Here is an 18,470-nt window from a genome sequence, read left to right on the forward strand (position 1 = left end):
GTGTTTGTTTTACTCCTCCGACCAGACAAAGTGCAGGAAATAATTGTGAATGAGTGAGCATGAAGATGTCACAGTGGAGTTGACCTTTGACCCTTTGTGTCATTTAAACCCAGCTTTCCTCCCTGTGATGAACTGTGTGTGTGTGTGTAGAGATGATGAAGATAAATCCACAATGAAACCTCCAGAGGACCAAAGTCAGCAGGACTGAACCCATTAAAACAGAATCCGTCCCTTTAAACTAATTAACACATATAAATTATCTTTAACGTCTTTAAACTCATCTACATATAAGGGGAACATGGCCGCCGTGTCTTAAACGTATCAGAGAGTTATAGAGGTAATAAAAAGCTGATTTCCTCATTGATATGTAAATGTATTCACAGCATCGGCTCCACTGGAGGAACTGATGAAGCCAAATTAAAAAACTCCATCATGTGTTTCTTCAGATGTCAGACCGATCCCGATATGCTAATGAGCTGATTAACGGAGCTAATTAAAAACATTGATCGGTAAATGTTTCCAGGACGGTCTAAATGTTGTTGTGACGTCTCACCTGATCTGTAGCGTTCGTCCCGGGAGCCTGACGACCGCCGGCGGTGGTAGCGGGAGGACGAGGACGGGGTGACGGGCGCTCTCCTCTCCTGGCCCATGGACGGATCCATTCCTGGGACACAGAGAGGATCAGATTAAAGCAGTGTTTGGAATTCAAATGGGGTCGCCTGAAAGGAAATGAAGTTAGTAGTTGATAAAAAAAAGAATTACTGATAAAAATATTTTCTAAATTAAGTGTTATTCTCTCTCGCCCGAAGTCAGCTGAGATAGGCTCCAGCTCACCCGTGACCCTAGTGCAGGATAAGCGGTATAGAAAATGAATGAATGAATGAAAAAAAAAGGTGTTATTCTTTTCAAAAATTATGATTAAAAACACCACAAACAATCTTAAACAACTGTACTTTCACTTTCTCAAATATAAATTGAGTCCAAATAAAATGCAGCATTTAAACATATCTGAGCTTGTGCATCTTAATTGACCGCCGTGGTTACGATCATCGCAGAGTCACCAGGAATTTGTGATGTCAAAATGGGGTCACGAGCCACAACAGGTTGGGAAGCAGGAGATTAAAACCTCCACTCATCTCTAGTCTGACAGACAACAACAACAATACATGTCTGTCCTTTTGTGTTTGTGCAATACAATTGCAGGCTGAACACTGGGGCTTTGTGTTCATAGTATTATTACACTGTTGTGCCTCAACATGCACCTTTATACCTCTAGTCACTCATGAGCAACATAGAGCTGGCATATGTAATATATTGTGGGAGTTTGTGCAATACTTGTGTCATGCAGTTAGTTATGTGTTTTTATTATTTTATTGTGTAGCACTTTGTTTTATGTCTTAAATCACCTTCAGCTGCAGCTATTTCATTTTGTTCTCCAGGTGTGATTTCCCAGGTCAACAGGTTGTTGTGAATGTGTCTCCGCTGGTTTGTGGTGACTCTGCGTTTTTTTTAATTTCCTGAGTCATGTTGTTTGATTCACACACAAATCACACATGCCAAGAAATGGAGCAATATTCAAAATTTAAAAAAAAATTGGCTCATTACATGTTGTTGCTTTCTTTCTTTTTGTTTAATTTTTGATTTTCATTTGAATCTTTTCTTATCAGTTTCTTCTCATTTCAACTTATTTACTTATTTGTCTCTCCCCACCAGCCAATAACCATCTGTTATTGTAATGTAAGTTCTGAAAAATGAAATAAAAATAAAACATAATGAAATACGAAATAAAAAAAGAAAGAAATATTGGCTCAGATGGGCGCTGATAAAACCAAAGCAAACAGCATGACTCAGCAAAAGAAAAAAAGACAAAAAATCCAGTTCATGAGCCAAAAGAGCCAAGAAACAGGAAATCGGCCTCCACTCTGTGTAACTTTATTTGTCCTGATGACGGTGACGACAGCAGCTGTTTGTGGGTCATCGACCGGCTCACAGGACAGAAGAAACAACAACAGCAGCTTCCCTCCCTCCTTCCCTCCCTCCCTCTCTCTCTCCCTCCTCACCGATCAATACGTCTGATGATAACGACCACCCTGTTACCAACGGCTACGGCCGCTGATCTATGAGCCTCCGTCTCCGCTTCACACATCCACACTCGTCTGTCTCCATTAGAGGAAAACACACTGGGAAATACAGTACCTCCTCAGTCTCTTCCTCCACTCGTCTGTTCATTCATTTAATCAGAGAACCCTGGTGAAGTTGTGTGTCTGTGTTATAATAATAATAAACACGTATCTAAACAAGGACGTAGGTGACATTCAATCCAATTAATAAATCCTCCGACACCTCGTCCATCAGCTGCTTCACACTCACACACAGGAAGTCAGCGAGGCCGTAAAGGAAATCGATGGCGGCCTCTCGTTCCTTCCCTCTCTATCAACCAGCGTCGATAATAAGAAGACGCTGTGAGACCCACAGTGACATCTCAACAACCACCTCACACAGCGACATCTACGACTTTGGCTGCGCTGGGATCAGTCTGGTTTTGGACTGGATTAAAAACAACACAAATAGGATAAAAAAATAAAATACAATACAAGTACAAAAAAATGTACAAAACGGGAAATAAAACAGATGTAGAACAAGCTAAATACCTTTTAGATTCTAAATAAAATGGATATTCAGATAAGATATATATGACCTCCTTACTAAGAGGTTAAAGCAGAAGTGAGTGATATATTTGTGTTAATATAAGTCTTAAATAGTTATATCTTCTGACAGCAATCACTTACATAGAGTGTTTGGACTGAAACACGGGTCTCTCAGTCCCTCTGCTCTGCTCTGAGCCGAAGAGAAAACATTTATCGTATCCTACAGTTTTTATCCAATGAGGAGAGAGAACGGCATGCAGGGCTGTGTGTGCAGCCAAGGAACGCCGTGAATGTGGTGACGTAGCGACGAGGACTGTTATGGTGCGTTCAAGGAAACTCGTATTTTTCCGACCGTGAAGTGGTACCAGTTCGATCTGGTACGAGTTCACCGGTCGGAAGTTACGAGTGGCCGTTATAGTGACTTTCACCGGTAAAACAGGTCGGAAAAACACGAGTGGGTTGCCTGGAACGCTACAAAGTCGTAAGTTGTGACTTGAAGCTGTAATTTACGATTTCAAAAGCCTGCCTGGAACGCAGCATTAGCGAAAACGACCGGATCACTCACTTCTGCTTTAATAGTACGTTGAATTAATACTAGAGGTGTGCCAAAAAATCGATTCACATAAGAATCGCAATTCTCATTTAATATGATTCAGAATCGATATAAAATGTCCCGAAATCGATTTTAAAAAATGAAAAAATGAAACAAATCTGCTGGCTGTCGGCCTCCATTTCCTTAGAATTTAAAAAGCAGCTGTTTAACTGCACTATTTATTAATAAAGAGAGACTTTTAATTATGCAATATGTGACATTGCTTTTATGCAACAGTTTCAACAATTCCATCTAAGCATGGATAAATGTTTAAAACTCAATAAATGTGAAAACGACACTTATGTCATTCTGTCTTGCAAAGCAGACTGGAGTAGATCATGAGGATCCTTTGCACACCGATAGACTGAAGCAGAAATCATTATGAATCAAATCGTTTTGAATCGAAAATCGATTTTGGATCGAATCTTAGCCCCAAAAATCAGAATCAAATCTAATAGTAAAAGATTCCCACCCCTAATTAATACATAAGATACATGTAATAAAATCATCTTATCACCCTTGAACATTGGTCCAAATACATATATTAATGTCTTTGCATCAACTTTCTTGTTCTGTGTTTCCATCTATTTGTATCTTTTTTGTATTTTATTGTGATTTAATTCAGACAATATGACAATTTAATTTCCTTCTGGGGACTAATAAAGTTGTCTGTTTCTCTAAAAAATGCGTATGAAGGGAAATAACTGTTGATGCGTTTGCATTATGAGAGATGGAAGATGGAGGATAAATAAAAAGAAGTTTTCCCAACAGAGTAAATATCCTTCATTCACTGAAACAGAGAATGTGATTTAGTTTAGTCTTCACAGTCGCCCTGCCGAAGAAGAAGAAGAAAGACAAACAACGGTCTGAACTCATTCTGCTCTGAACAGCTGATGAACCGGCAGACACAGTTTCCTCAGAGGGAATGAAACGTCAAAACGCTGAACAGTGTTTAGAGAGCGGTTGATCTGATTTCGGCCCAGGATGTAGACCGAGCCGCTCTCGCTCCAGATACGCTGAGAGCTGTGTACAGGACGGCACTTTTCATTCATTAGACAGATGTTAACACCAACACAACATCTGCAGTCCAGGATTAAACCGGTGCAGATACAAGATGAAGAAACAAACTACTGATCACACATGATCAATATACTGGTCATCCAAACAAAGAAGTATTAGACTGAAACTGAACTTGCCGACTATTGGCTGAAAATACAACTTTGTGAAACTTCATTTTCACATGACAAACACTGATGAACATGCTGACAACACTAGCCATTAGAAAATGATGATGGAAACGCCGTAATTCGAACTAAAATCCCCTGATTCGTATAAACTAAAATACGCTTGCTAGAGCCGGGTTTTGGTTGATTCAAAGGGATGGAAACAGTTATGTTCGAATTAAGTGTGACATAGCCACTTTCACCCCGACTGCCGTGTTTGCAGTTCACTCACAAGACAACAACATCAGGGTTTCTTCTACATATAATTGATCGTGGAGCACCACCACTGCAAAATAAAAGCCTCCACACCTTCAGAATGATGTTATCTTTTTTTCCCTTTTTCTTCTATATGTTAAAACAATGTAAAGCAGGGTTTCCACCACCAGTTACCATTACTTTGCCCCTTTCCACTACACAGTTACAACTCTACTCGACTCAGTTTAGGTGCTTTTCAATCACAGCTGAGTTCTTCATACTTCCTCCTCAGTAAAAACTAAACTTATCAACCAGCGCATCCAGCGTTTCCCATTAATAAACGAGTCTGTGGCGGCCGCGACTCTCTCTCGCGCGCTGGCGCACACACACGCACTTACATACACACACAGGCACATGGACAGGTCGAGTTGTGACTGTAATAAATCGCTAAAACAACGTGGACGAGGTTATTATAGGAGGGAGGGGGGACCAAAGTCTGTACTTTTAATGGAAACACACAGGATTCAAATTAGTTTTAATGCGCATTTCCCAGTAATTCAAATCACTTTGGATGGAAACATGGCTACTGTTGTGAGTTGTGAGTTTTTGGTGTTTTATGACATTAAACTTCTACTGATGAAAAGCGCCACAGGTTGTTTGTTAGACGCAACACATACATCCACCCTTTGTGTGTAGATTAGATGAGGGTTAAATAAAATAAAAGAAACAGTGTAAAGCGATACAGTTCAATAGCAGCACAAACGTCGTCAGCATCAGCGTTTCAACCAATAAAAACGACTTGTTATGAAACATCCACAACAGACGACATTTACTCATCAAGTTTTTCTAATTCCACTGTTTTGTGTTTGTTTGATTGATTGTTTACTGGCAGGAAAAAGCCTCAGAAATGCACAGCAACATTCCTGTAATCTGACAAACACGACGATGTTCAACACTTTGACTTGTTTTTGATTTTGTTGTCAGGGGAAAGTGATGAGTCACGAGTGTTGACGCCAGCTCGGTGACACGTAGTCAGTCACTGCCAAACACAAAGCAGAACGACGAGGCGCAAAATGGTGACGGACAAACCGACAAGACAAACTCCATAAAGTCCATTTAATAAGCTGCTGTTGTTCAGTTTTAATGCAGCGGAGCATCTTCATCATGACGAGAGCAGATGTTCTCCTGGAGCTTCTCGGAGAGCTCCACCAGCTTGTGTTTCTTTAAAGGGATAGTTCACCCAAAATTCAACTCACCCTCATGTCGACTAAGGGCTGGGAGAAGTCCTCTGTGTCTTCTCTTCTTGGTCCAAAAAGACACACCAAAAAAACATCTAAATACCTCCATAGTGCTCGTCTGTAATGTCCCTCTTGTATTGAAGCCCCGACATGAGAAATTGTTCCGAAAAAAATTAAATAAGTCTATGTTTTAAGCTTGTTTGTAGCAGAAGCTCCCAGCACTGCTCTTCCTGGTCCATCCAAATCTTGCGCGATTTGCGGAGCCGTGAACTGAGTGTCAATGCAAATTGCGCAAGATTTGGATGGACCAGGAAGAGCAGTGCTGGGAGCTTCTGCTACAAACAAGCTTAAAACATAGACTTATTTAATTTTTTTCGGAACAATTTTTCATGTTGGGGCTTCAATACAAGAGGGACATTACATACGAGCTGTGTGGAGGTATTTGGATGTTTTTTGGTGTGTCTTTTTGGACGAAGAAAAGTGAGCTCCGTTCTCAACCATTATATGGACATGCAGTGCTGCACTGAAATTTGAATTTTGGGTGAACTATCCCTTTAATGGAGCTGCTTCATAATGAGGCTGCAGGTGTTTCTCACAATAAGAGACCAGACATTGCAGACAGGACTTGACAGCTTTGAGTTTCCTCCCAGTGCAGACATCACAGGCCACATCTTCAGGTCCAGCATAGCAGTGATCAGCAGGAGCAGCTACACTGAGAGCAGCTGTAGATACGATTCCCTTCATCTACAGTAGGTGTTTGTTCATTGATGCAGTAGCTGTGACCACAGGGAACAGTCACCGGATCATAGAGGAGGTTGAGGCGAATGTGCCCGATCGAGTCGAATCCCTGACGCCATGTGGCTTCAGTTTGACCCGATAAAAAATGGCAGAGTGAGCTTGGCTTCATAAGAGAGGGCTCAGCAGGTTTTTTTTCTTCATTCCAGTAGCAGCGGTTTTGAACAGGAATGTTGTGCTCAGTTCTGGTAAAGTCGGGTTTGAAGCTTTATGGGAATATGGGGGAAAAGAAAAAGGAAAAAAGAAAAAAGACTTTATGGGAAATGAAAAAAACATTTTTAGTTGTTTTGGCAACGGGTTGGACACAGTTTGTGTTTGGGTGTAAGAAATACTTGGGCATGTGTTGTGTTCTCAGCACTTGAAGAACATGTGGATCCAACCAACATACCCCGTGCCATTTGTTAAAAATGGTTTATTAATGTGCATTGTCCCTAAACCTTTAAATAAAAATAAATTTAAAAAAATCCACATGTCAGAGTGACGTATCTGAGCTTTGTCCCTTTGGAAAAATAGCTTGCACCGACAATTAATGGTAACGAACCTACTGCTATAACTATAGGGATTATGATAATGGGCCAATTTGTTGTGGGCCAAAATGTTGAACTATCCCTTTAACCGTCACGGCTTCAAAATCCAGTATTTATCTGTATTTCTCCTCCGTTTTCTCATTTAGTGTCGGGTTTTTCCTCCTGAAGTGTTTGATAAATCCTGAGCAGCTGAGTTGTCGTTGGTAACGCAGCACAGATGGATCTGAAGTCCATCGCACAGTGAAACACCACAACTGACTGACTGACTGATGAAGATGGGACTCGAGTGTCACCGGAGACCAACAACAGACACACGGGCACTGCCACAGCTATTACTGGAACACATTGGTGTGTGTGTGTGTGTGTGTGTCATTTTAGGGTGGGGGTTGGGGGGTGTCAGGAAGTGCATTATGGGAAGGAATGAGGGGTGTGGGACGAAGAAAATGTGTGGTATTCACATCTAAGCCCAGTGGGGGGTCGTCCCCAGTTCACTATGGGGGACCGGATGACACACACACACTCTGCAATGCACACACACGCACACACGCACACACACACACACACACACACACACACACACACACACACACACACACATTTAGCTGTAACATCCTGATCCAACAACACTGCTCGTTCTCTCTCAGTCGTGCAACACATGCACCAGTAACACATTACGCACACACACAATACCTCCTTTCTCCCTGTCTAACACACAGAGCGACACATTCCCTGTGATGTGTTTCAGCTCTGAGGTTCGTTACAGTTTGATTGAACCATCGACAGCTTTCGGTCGGTGGATCGGTGGATTTCCCCCTCACACACACACACACTCACACAGTCTCACATTATTAAAGACGAGCCTCAGAGAGGACAGGAAAGACACTGATACATAAGCTTGTTTTAGTCATGTGACATAAACATAAACATGTCAGTGTATCATATCTTCCAGTCAACGGGTGTTAAGATAACATGCGTAATTATAGTTTGACTATTTTTGATTTCACACATTCATAGTGTTGTGAAATTAATTAATGCATAATAATAATACTACCGTGATAATTTCTCTGACAATAATCGTGCCAAGAAAATCTATCTTCGTATCTTCGAACCCTTGAATCCTTGATGTTTGGCTCAGATGACGACGGTTTGACAAACTGTAGTTTTTTATATCGTCTCCATGGGAACTTTGCTTCATATCAGCTTTACATCACTAATTATTTACACAAAATATTTTAAGTATCTATTAAAATATGACCAGTTATCGCCAGGGGAAGTGTTTGAAATATTCAAGTCATTAATTGTCATCGATACCAAATGTTTAAGTTCATTTTAATAATTTTTTTTTTATTACAAATGAGACTCTAACATTTAAATTCCTACTAATTCAGTGTTACGTGAGTTAAATGGACCAGTATCTGTGCATTCACCTTTAGTTTGGCGCACATCTGCCGATATGGTTCCGACATAATCTTTTTTGGAAAGTGACGGTATCTTTACGATCAATTAATTGTGGTGTTAAATATCATGAATAATTGTGAAAACAAGTAATCGTGACATCCCTAGTTCAAAGTACAAATACAGGGACTGCTTGATGAAAAACTGTCCCTGAAGGCAACGCGCATCAGCGGTTTTGCATGAATTTCCCTCTAAAACAACTCTGTCTGGTAACGTTGTGTTATTATCTCATAGCGTGGTGAATGTGCAGGTCACAACTTGTCCACCAGAGCGTTGTGGAGTTGTTGGATTGTGTATTTGATCAAATTGATGAGGGAAACCAAGAAATCCCATGAGCCTCCGTAGCGTAGCTCTGAGCAGCTCACGGCTCTGCTCCGCCGTTCTAAAAAATAACTTGCACCGACAATTAAAGGTAACGAACCTACTGCTATGACTATAGGGATTATGGCAATGGACCAACTTGCCAAAATGTTGAACTATCCCTTTAAGAGTCTTTGTCCTTGACAAAGTCTTGTTAACTCAGTTTCTATTCTGTTCTTTCCACCTTTTTTTGACCTTTTCCATCACAAACTCGTGATGCTTCACATATAAAAGGTAAAACCAGGAAACGTCCCTCTCTGGTTTATTCATTATCATATTTCCTACAGCTGCTCTGTCGACTCCCGTTGGATAACGAAGCAGCTGAGTGAGGAGGTGAAGAGGAAAAGTCAAGTTTTATTTTTACCTTGCGCTTGAGGGAAGTAGGCTCCAATCAGCTTGGATCTCTTCTTCTCATAGCCCTTCTGTGTGATATCACCTGTCACAGAAACACAGAGAGAGAAGACGCATTTATTCTCCATCCAGCGTAAATCAGTCAATCAAATTAAACAGCTGGTCGATGGGATTATTATGGAAATAAACAACATTAAATGCATCAATAATACAGATTCCATTAATAATATATTGATATTGTGGACTGTATCAGGACTTCACACCCTGGGTTCACTCTTATGTAATTACATTAAGAGGATTAATGGAAACAGACGACACTGAACGCTGCAACACAACACAACACAACACAACAGTCAGGAGCAGAAAGCTGTTCGACTGATCACATTCTGCCTCGTCATTTTCCCCTCAACCAAGACCAGATGGTGCAGTGTGTGTGTGTGTGTGTGTGTGTGTGTGTGTGTGTGTGAGTAGTTCACACTGTAATTCACCTTTCTTTCTTTCTTTCTCACTGTGACAAAACCACCTCAGCACTTTCTGACCCGTCCCCCCCAGAGGGAGGCGATAATAATAAATCACAACCTCACCAGTGAATCCAAGCAACTCTTTTGTGCGTTGCATTAAAACCCCCGGGGAGCGGCAGGCGGGTGGAGTTACAGCCACCACGTCTCCAAGGAGAGTGAATGATGGGAAACATTTTACAGTTGATTGACAGGACCTGAGTGTTGTTTAACCCAACTTCATTCTCCATGTAACACACATAGCGATCACATGACATCAGGCTGCAACAGTTTTCTCCTTAAAACCAGAGGCATCATGGGAATTTGAGTTTTAAAAAGCAAAGAGGAGCATTTTTTAACTAATGAAGGGTCGAGTGAGACACAGAGAGGGGGAACGTGGGTAATGTAGTTTGTAAAGTGTTGGGCCGAGGTGATGAGTTAATGATGGAAACCTGTCAATCAAACTGGTGATGATGAAGGAGGAGGAAGAGGAGGAAGAGGAGGAGGAGCAGGCTTTGATAAACATGAGTGTATTAGATGGTAATACACTAGAGGAAGAGGAGGAGGCAGGAAGAGGGGAGGAGGAAGAGGAGAAGGTGGAGGAGGAGGAAGAGGAGGAGGAGGAGGAAGAAGAGAAAGATGAAGAGGAGGAGGAGGAAGAGTAGGCAGAAAGGCGGAGGAGAAAAAGGAGGAAGAGAAAGATGAAGAGGAGGAGGAAGTGGAAGATGAAGAAGAGGAGGGGAGGAGGACGATGAGAAGGTGGAGGGAGAGGATGAGGAGGAGAAGGAGGATGAGGAGGTCAGAAGGCAGGAAGAAGAGGAGGAGGAGAAGAAGGAGGAGGAAGAGGAGAAGGTGGAGGACGAGGAGGAGGAAGAGGAGGAGGTCAAGAGGCAGGAAGAAGAGGTGGAGGGAGAGGAAGAAGAGGAGGAGGAGGCAGGAAGAGGGGAGGAGGAGGGGAAGAGGGGAGGAGGAAGAGGAGAAGGTGGAGGAAAAGGAGGAAGATGAAGAGGAGGGGGGAGAGGAAGAAGAAGAGGAGAAGGTGGAGGAAGCAGAAGAGGAGAAGAAAAGAGGAGGAGGAGAAAGAGGAGGGGGAGAGGAGGAAGAAGAGAAGAAGGAGGAGAAGGAAGGGAAGAGGAGAAGGTGAAGGAGGAGAAGGAGGGAGGAGGTCAAGAGGCAGGAAGACGACAACTGAGAACTAAACAAACAGGTTAACTGCCTGAATCTAAAGAGTCGATATCTGGTGAAACAAACAGAGAATTTCAACATTGTATGACGTCATACAATAAAAAAATGTAAAAAATCTAGAGGATCCGAGAGCAGAGTGGCGGCCGGTTTGGAGCCGGTTTGGAATCAGACTCATGAAACGGAGTCGAACCTGAGCGACGCTGAATCTGCAGAGGATTATAGTTTTGTCGAACATGGAAAAAAGCTGTTGACAAATCCTCCTTAAACACACAAACATGTGACTAACTGGCTCAGGAGGAGAAACCAACTGTGGGCACAGACGTCACCGGTGACAGCGTGTCAGCATGTGTGTGTGTGTGTGTGTGTGTGTGTGTGTGTGTGTGTGTGTGTGTGTGTGTGTGTGTGTGTGTGTGTGTGTGTGTGTGTGTGTGTGTGTGTGAAGCAGCGTGAAGGAAAGGCACATGGCAATAATTAGCATCTCTGGTGGGGGATCGAAGTTTCCTGCAGAGACACAGAGAAACTGGCAGAGGAGACTTTGAGGGAGGTGGATGATCTGACCTTGGCCTCCGCATACCAACTTGTTGCATTGACACGCACACACACACAGACACACACATAAACACACACATACACACATCTTGACTTAATTGGGGTTTTTTTTTTACCCGGGGAGAAATGAATGTGTCACTCAGAGCTCCAGCTTCAGGTTGGTACAGTAACAGTCCTGTGTTAACAATCTCCATCCAATCTCCTGCAGTCGGTCCATCTGTCAATCAAACAGTCGTTCAGTGAGACAGGCCGCCAATCAGACGTCCAATCAGCCGCCCAATCAGCCGGTCAATCAGCCGGTCAATCAGCCGGCTGCATTTTCTAAAAAAGTTAAACAACACCATCGTGTCTGGTTGGACATGTTTCCTCCGGCCCGACGACTCCCAGACACGATGCAACGAATCAACGGTTATTGGATATTGGTTATCGGTGATGGGAAAACAATGAGTCATCAGAACAAAGTCTTGACAGGTCAGTGAACTAGAACAAACCTACACTGTAACAGGATCATCTGATCCACTGCAAATCTAAACCATATGAATCATCCCAAAGGTCCTGAAAGGGATAGTTCACCCAAAATTCAAATTTCACTCATTATCTAATATCTACTCCCCCTCATGTGGACTAAGGGCTGGGAGAAGTTTCAGAGTCCTCCGTGGCTTCTCTGAGTCACAGGGGGTCTCGGCGTAGCAGTGCATGTCAATATAACGGTTGCAAATGGATACCAACTGTCTTCGTGACAAAAAGACACACCAAAAAACATCCAAATACCTCCATGCTGCTCGTATGTATCTTGCGTGATTACTGACGCCGGCGCAAATCGCGCGAGATTTGGACGAACCAGGAAGAGGAGCTTCCGCTACAAACAAGCTTGAAATATAGACTTATTTAATTATTTTCAGAACAATTTCGCATTTCGGACGGACATTACATACGAACTCATCAAATACACAATCCAACAACTCCAAAACGCTCTGGTGGACAAGTTGTGAGCTGCACATTCACCACGCTATGAGATAATAACACAACGTTACCAGACAGAGTTGTTTTAGAGGGAAATTCATGCAAAACCGCTGATGCGCGTTGCCTTCAGGGACAGTTTTTCATCAAGTCGTCTCTATATTTACCTCGAAAACGACTCAGTTTAGTTAACAAACCACTGGATTTTATGAGCTGAAAGTGAGCAAATCAAAAACAGGACACTGCACCATTTCAGTCGTCCACATTATTAATAAAGATCATTCATTTTCCATCAACAAATCCACAAAATAATCATTGAAATCCACAAAATATCACCAGTGCATCTTCAGATTACTTCAGGTTCAGAACCAAACAGCGCAGCAGGAATCTGTCTTCGTTACAGCTCTGTAATTAAATCCATAGTCGCCACCTGGAGCCTCGACAACAACCTATCTGATCCTCTGACTGCTGCTGCTTCTCCACCTCTCTGACTTCTTGAAGTTAAATCAATGTTTCAACAATCTGAGAAATTAAGAGTGAGTCGTTAACGACGAGTGAAACAGAAACCAGGTCAGAGTCTTAATAAACTGGATTTAACCTCCAAGAAGAAGAAGAGGAAGGAAAAGAAAACATGTCTCAGTTGGTCGACTGAGGGGAAGGAGTGAAGAGGCAGTTGATGAGGATGGAGGGATGAGGGGTCTTTAAATAGCGACGGAGGAATAGAGGATGACTCAGACTCTTTCCCCTCCGTCTGACTGTCTGTCTCTCCCGGTAATAAATCGACGCTCCGCTCTGACACTCGTCCTCCAAAACTCCTGTTTCCTCTCAGCGCCGAGAGTCAGAAGAAAGTTTGACAACAAGAAACTCTCTGAGCCTCCGACGCACGTTCAAATGTCTGTGAGTGAAACACACAGAAGGAAACAACGGCATCTGAACTATAAACGTCTTGACTGTAAACCACCGTAAAACATGAGCGGCAAAGTAAAGGTCGACGCCTCGGACAATAGTTTCTTCTATTTGATGGGTTTTTTTTTTTTAATTCTAGTAACATGAACAGAAACAGATGGTTTTTTTGGTTATTTATGGTTGAAAACAAAAGACAGCTCCACCACTTGGGGGCGCTGTGGCTCAGGAGGCTCAGCAGGCCGCCCCGTCCAATGGGCAGAAGACCGGTGGTCCAACCTCCAGTTCGTCAAAGTCTCATTGTCAAAGTGTCAACGGGCAATATACTGAGAGTAAACGTAGTAAAACAAAGTCCAGACAAACTGACGATGGTAACTTAAAGGGATAGTTCACCCAAAATTGAAATTGCACTCATGATCTACTCACCCTCATGTGGACTAAGGGCTGTGAGAAGTTTCAGAGTCCTCCGTGGCTTCTCTGAGTTACAGGGGGTCTCGGCGTAGCAGTGCATGTCCATATGACGGTTGCAAATGGATACCAACTGTCTTCGTAACAAAAAGACACACCAAAAAACATCCAAATACCTCCATGCTGCTTGTATGTAATGTCCGTCTTGTATTGAAGCCCCGAAATGCGAAATTGTCCCGAAAAAAAATTAAATAAGTCTATATTTCAAGCTTGGTTGCAGCGGATTCGTACGGTTCGTACAAATTTGACGAACCGGGAAGAGGAGCTTCGAGAAGCTTTTTTGGTGTGTCTTTTTGTTACGAAGACAGTTGGTATCCGTTTGCAACCGTCATATGGGCATGCACTGCTACGCCGAGACCCCCTGTAACTCAGAGAAGCAACGGAGGACTCTGAAACTTCTCCCAGCCCTTAGTCCACATGAGGGTGAGTAGATAATGAGTGAAATTTCAATTTATGTGAACTATCCCTTTAAAGTTAAAACAGAACGAGCTGTGCTGTGCAGCCTCGGTATGAGCTGCTGCCTAAGAATTATTAAGACTCTGATGTAAACATCGTTCACGCTGCTCCGCCTTGACCTCACGTCCACCAGCTCTTGACCCCGAACCTCGAAGTCAAGAGCTGCAGAGAGTCGATTGAATGAATCATCACCGTGGGAACCGCCGGTGATAAAGTGACGGGCAGATTATGTAACGACTGAACACGAGGACTTATACAAAGAAACTATCACATTTCAAAATGTTATTCATGAGAATTGACTGCAGTAAAAGGGCAAACGTTTGTGGACACTGACTGATATCTGAGGGAGAGTCTGTCTCCATGACAACAACATCAGTCCACACACACACACACACACACACACACACACAGAGCGAGCAGGTTCAACATCTGGAGGACGCCTGTGGTCCTACAGGGCCACCGTACGAGACGCTGCGTTCGAGTGCAGCAAAGTCTGCTCTGCTGAATCAACGAGAGCGAACGAGCTCCATGACCATATACAGTATGAGGGAGAGAGGGAGAGAGAGAGAGAGAGATTGCCAAGGGACAAGAGTGATAAAGCAAACAGTCATGACAAAAAGAGAGAAGGAAAAAGACACAAAACTAAAAGGAAAAAGCTGAAAGGAGGAGAAGGAGAGCAGGGAAAGAGTGGCATGAATTTAAAAAAAGAAGGGAAGAGAGAAAGAGAAAGAAAGAGAAAGAGAAAGAGAAGGAGAGAGAGGAAGAGGAGTGTTGCATCTCTACAGAGCCTAAAAAGGCAGGAGAGGAGAGGGATGAAGGAAGGAGTGAGAGAGAGAGAGGCTGCAGGAGAAAGAGGAGGAGGTTTCAGTCATGTGACCTCGAGCCGTTGGAAACTACACATACCGAGCGAGCATACCGTAGCATACCTCTCTCTCTCTCGCTCTCTCTCTCTCTCTCTCTCTCTCTCTCTCTCTCTCTCCAGAAGAAGCAGGATTATGTGACACAAAGACAAAACATAGATGTTTGATACATGCAAAGACTCAACAGCTACAGTTATGCTCTGGTGAGGCTATCTGAGGTTGCCATGGACACCACCTCAGCTGAGTTAGCGACGTTAGCATGCTGATGTTTGGCAGTTAGCCTCACAAACGTTAGCTCAGTTGTTAAGTTTTAACAAAAACAAAATCTAATGCCACCGGAGGGAAAGTCACACCAATGACCCCCAGAGTTACGACAAAGGCGGTTTAGAAACCAAGACACTCCACTACAAGTCAGTTTCCTGTCTCTGTGTCCCATGGGATTCTCCATGACTCCGCCCCCTTTAGGAGACCAGCAGCAGACCATGACTCCGCCCCTTTTAGGAGACCAGCAGACCGTGACTCCTCCCCCTTTTGGAGACCAGCAGCCCATGACTCCTCCCCCTTTTGGAGACCAGCAGCCCATGACTCCGCCCCCTTTAGGAGACCAGCAGACCGTGACTCCGCCCCCTTTAGGAGACCAGCAGCCCATGACTCCGCCCCCTTTAGGAGACCAGTCGGCCATGACTCCGCCCCCTTTAGGAGACCAGCAGACCATGACTCCGCCCCCTTTAGGAGACCAGCAGACCGTGACTCCGCCCCCTTTAGGAGACTAGCAGATGATGACTCCTCCCCCTTTTGGAGACCAGCAGCGGCAGCAGCAGGTCTTGAGTCTATTGACTCCAATGGGAAAAGTAAACGTGAGCTCAGATTGTGGTCGATTTTTCGCTCCAGAGTCACTGAAGTAAATATTGGACTCATTTTATCACAAATCAGGAGAAAATAAACTTTGTTCCAGACCTGTCTCTGTCTCAACAACACACTCTCACCAGATTTGGCACAGATCTCCTTTGCAATGTCATAACGTTCGCGGACACTCACGCTAACTAATTTTCATAATGCTAATAATGACTGTTAGCTGAGTAAATATTTCATGCTATCATAAGAAAATATAAACATCTCACTTTCCTCTATTTACAACTTTTATAAATCCACACAAACGTTAACAACACGAGGTGGGGGGATGAGTGACCACCCCCCACTTTAGGAGACAGGAAGTGTAGCTGTATCATTAATATAATTGGAAACTAAAAAAAGAAACATGAAAAATATCTATGTATTACACTACAAAGGTCAAAGCTGAGGTGGTGTTAAAAGTTAAAACAGTGAGAAGTTTCATATCTAACTCTCAGGTTTCTATGAACTGTTCAGCTCTAATTTCTTTTATTTAAAACAGTAGTCAGCAAAATAACATGAGCTGTGATCCTGAGAGATAAGACAATACACACACACACACACACACACACACACACACACACACACACACACACGCTTGCATCTATGAAAACAGACAAACAGAAATTAGCACACAGTTGAACTGAGAGGAAACACACCCACAGACAGACTCTCCTGGGAATGAGGGCAAACACACAAACACTGTGTGCATTCAGAGTAGCAGGTGTTTACAGTAGCAACACGCTGAGTCAGGACTGAAACTAACTCACCTCTGAGCAGGTGCAAAGACACACACACACACACACACACACACACACACACACACACACACACACACACACACACACACACACACACACACACACACACACACACACACACACACACACACACACACACACACAGGAAGGAGCTCACATGGAGGCTCATCAAAGCCCGTTTGTCTCTACACACTGAGCTCTGTGTTTCATAGTGTCCAGTTTCTCTGCACTCAGGTGTGAGTCAGGTCAGTCATGTGACCACCGCTCTGTCTCTTCCTCCTCCTCTCCTTCTTCTTCCTCCTGCTCTTCATCTTTCTCTTCTTCCCCAACAAACATTTCCAACCACTGACAAGAGCTGTGACCACAAATGCCAACACCATCTCCCTTCAGAGCAATAAACAACGTACTGTACACGAGGCTGAAAGCAGGAAAGCAGCTTGTCACTGTTTTCCCCGTGCACGCACACACACACACACACACACACACACACACACACACACACACACACACGCGCACACACACACACCAATTATAAAGGATGGATGTGAAGATGCAGTTATAGGAGATGATTTACAGTCGTCCTGTGAGCGGCTGGAAAAACGGAGCTAACTGTTCTGGATGTGGTTCCAGTCAAAACCAGAACGGGGTCGGCCTCGGCCTCGGCCTCGGCCTCGGTCCCGTGTAGGAAAGTCTCCGTCACGGTTCACGTTCAGCAGCGTGGAACCAACCACCGCCGCCACGGAGAGGGAATCGAACCGCCTGCCCGGTCAACGTCTGGCTCCACTGAGCTCATACTAGCACTTGTCACTTTGTAAAAAGTTTTACATTTTGCATCCGTCTGTACTTTTTAGGAGATTTATAATTGTGCATACTTTGCCACGTTGTACCTCGTTTTTAATTTGACACCCCCTTCTATTTCTTTCTCTTTTTCTTTTTTTTTAATTAAATTTAGAAATTGTGTATCGCCTATTCTGCCACTTTTGCGTACGGCGACTACTCCTGTTTTTTGCCCGGTGTCGCCCACTGTTTGTCTTTTATTGTTTTGCATATTGCAAATCTTTTGGTCGATTCTTTTGCCCATAATAGTAGGCTATAACTTAAGTAAATACTGGACTTATTTTTCAAAAGCCACATCTCTTCTGAACATTTTGACACTAAAATAGTGATTTTCAGACGGACAAACAGGAGAAAATGAACTTTACTTTTACGTTACACACTAATATCATTGGAGCAGTTTCTCATTGGGTATCATAGAGTATCTTTGCTACTACTCCTACAACTACTACGTACAAGCTACTTGAGCTAATTTTATAACTTTTTTGTACAACAGGGCAGCTTAATCATTTAAATTCATAATGATATATGTATTTATGTCGTATTTTGTTTAATAATTTTAATCTGCAAAGCAACTCAGGCTAAAGACGGATCAATAAAACACAGAATCATCTCATTAGCATTAGCACTGTGTGTCTGAGTGTGAACCATGAACTCAACATGCAGCAGGTTCAAATTGTGAACATGTTGCCTGTTTTTTTAGGTCTTTTACACCAACTTTC

The 18,470-nt window shown here is 43.2% G+C and overlaps 1 protein-coding gene across 3 annotated transcripts in view; it reads right to left on the bottom strand.

Annotated features, from left to right (window-relative positions):
- LOC311001028 (disco-interacting protein 2 homolog C-like) overlaps positions 1–18,470 on the bottom strand; it is a 208,534-nt gene that overhangs the window by 90,899 nt on the left and 99,165 nt on the right. For all 3 annotated transcript variants that reach the window (XM_083991982.1, XM_083991980.1, XM_083991981.1), the window contains exons 2-3: positions 9,398–9,469; positions 554–664 (exon numbers count right to left, since the gene is read on the bottom strand). In XM_083991982.1, coding sequence (XP_083848108.1) covers positions 554–664; positions 9,398–9,469 — 183 coding nt within the window. The remainder of the gene's footprint in view (positions 1–553; positions 665–9,397; positions 9,470–18,470) is intronic.

Source organism: Trachurus trachurus (genome assembly GCF_905171665.1).
Source record: "Trachurus trachurus genome assembly, chromosome: 17".
Classification (NCBI taxonomy): domain Eukaryota; kingdom Metazoa; phylum Chordata; class Actinopteri; order Carangiformes; family Carangidae; genus Trachurus; species Trachurus trachurus.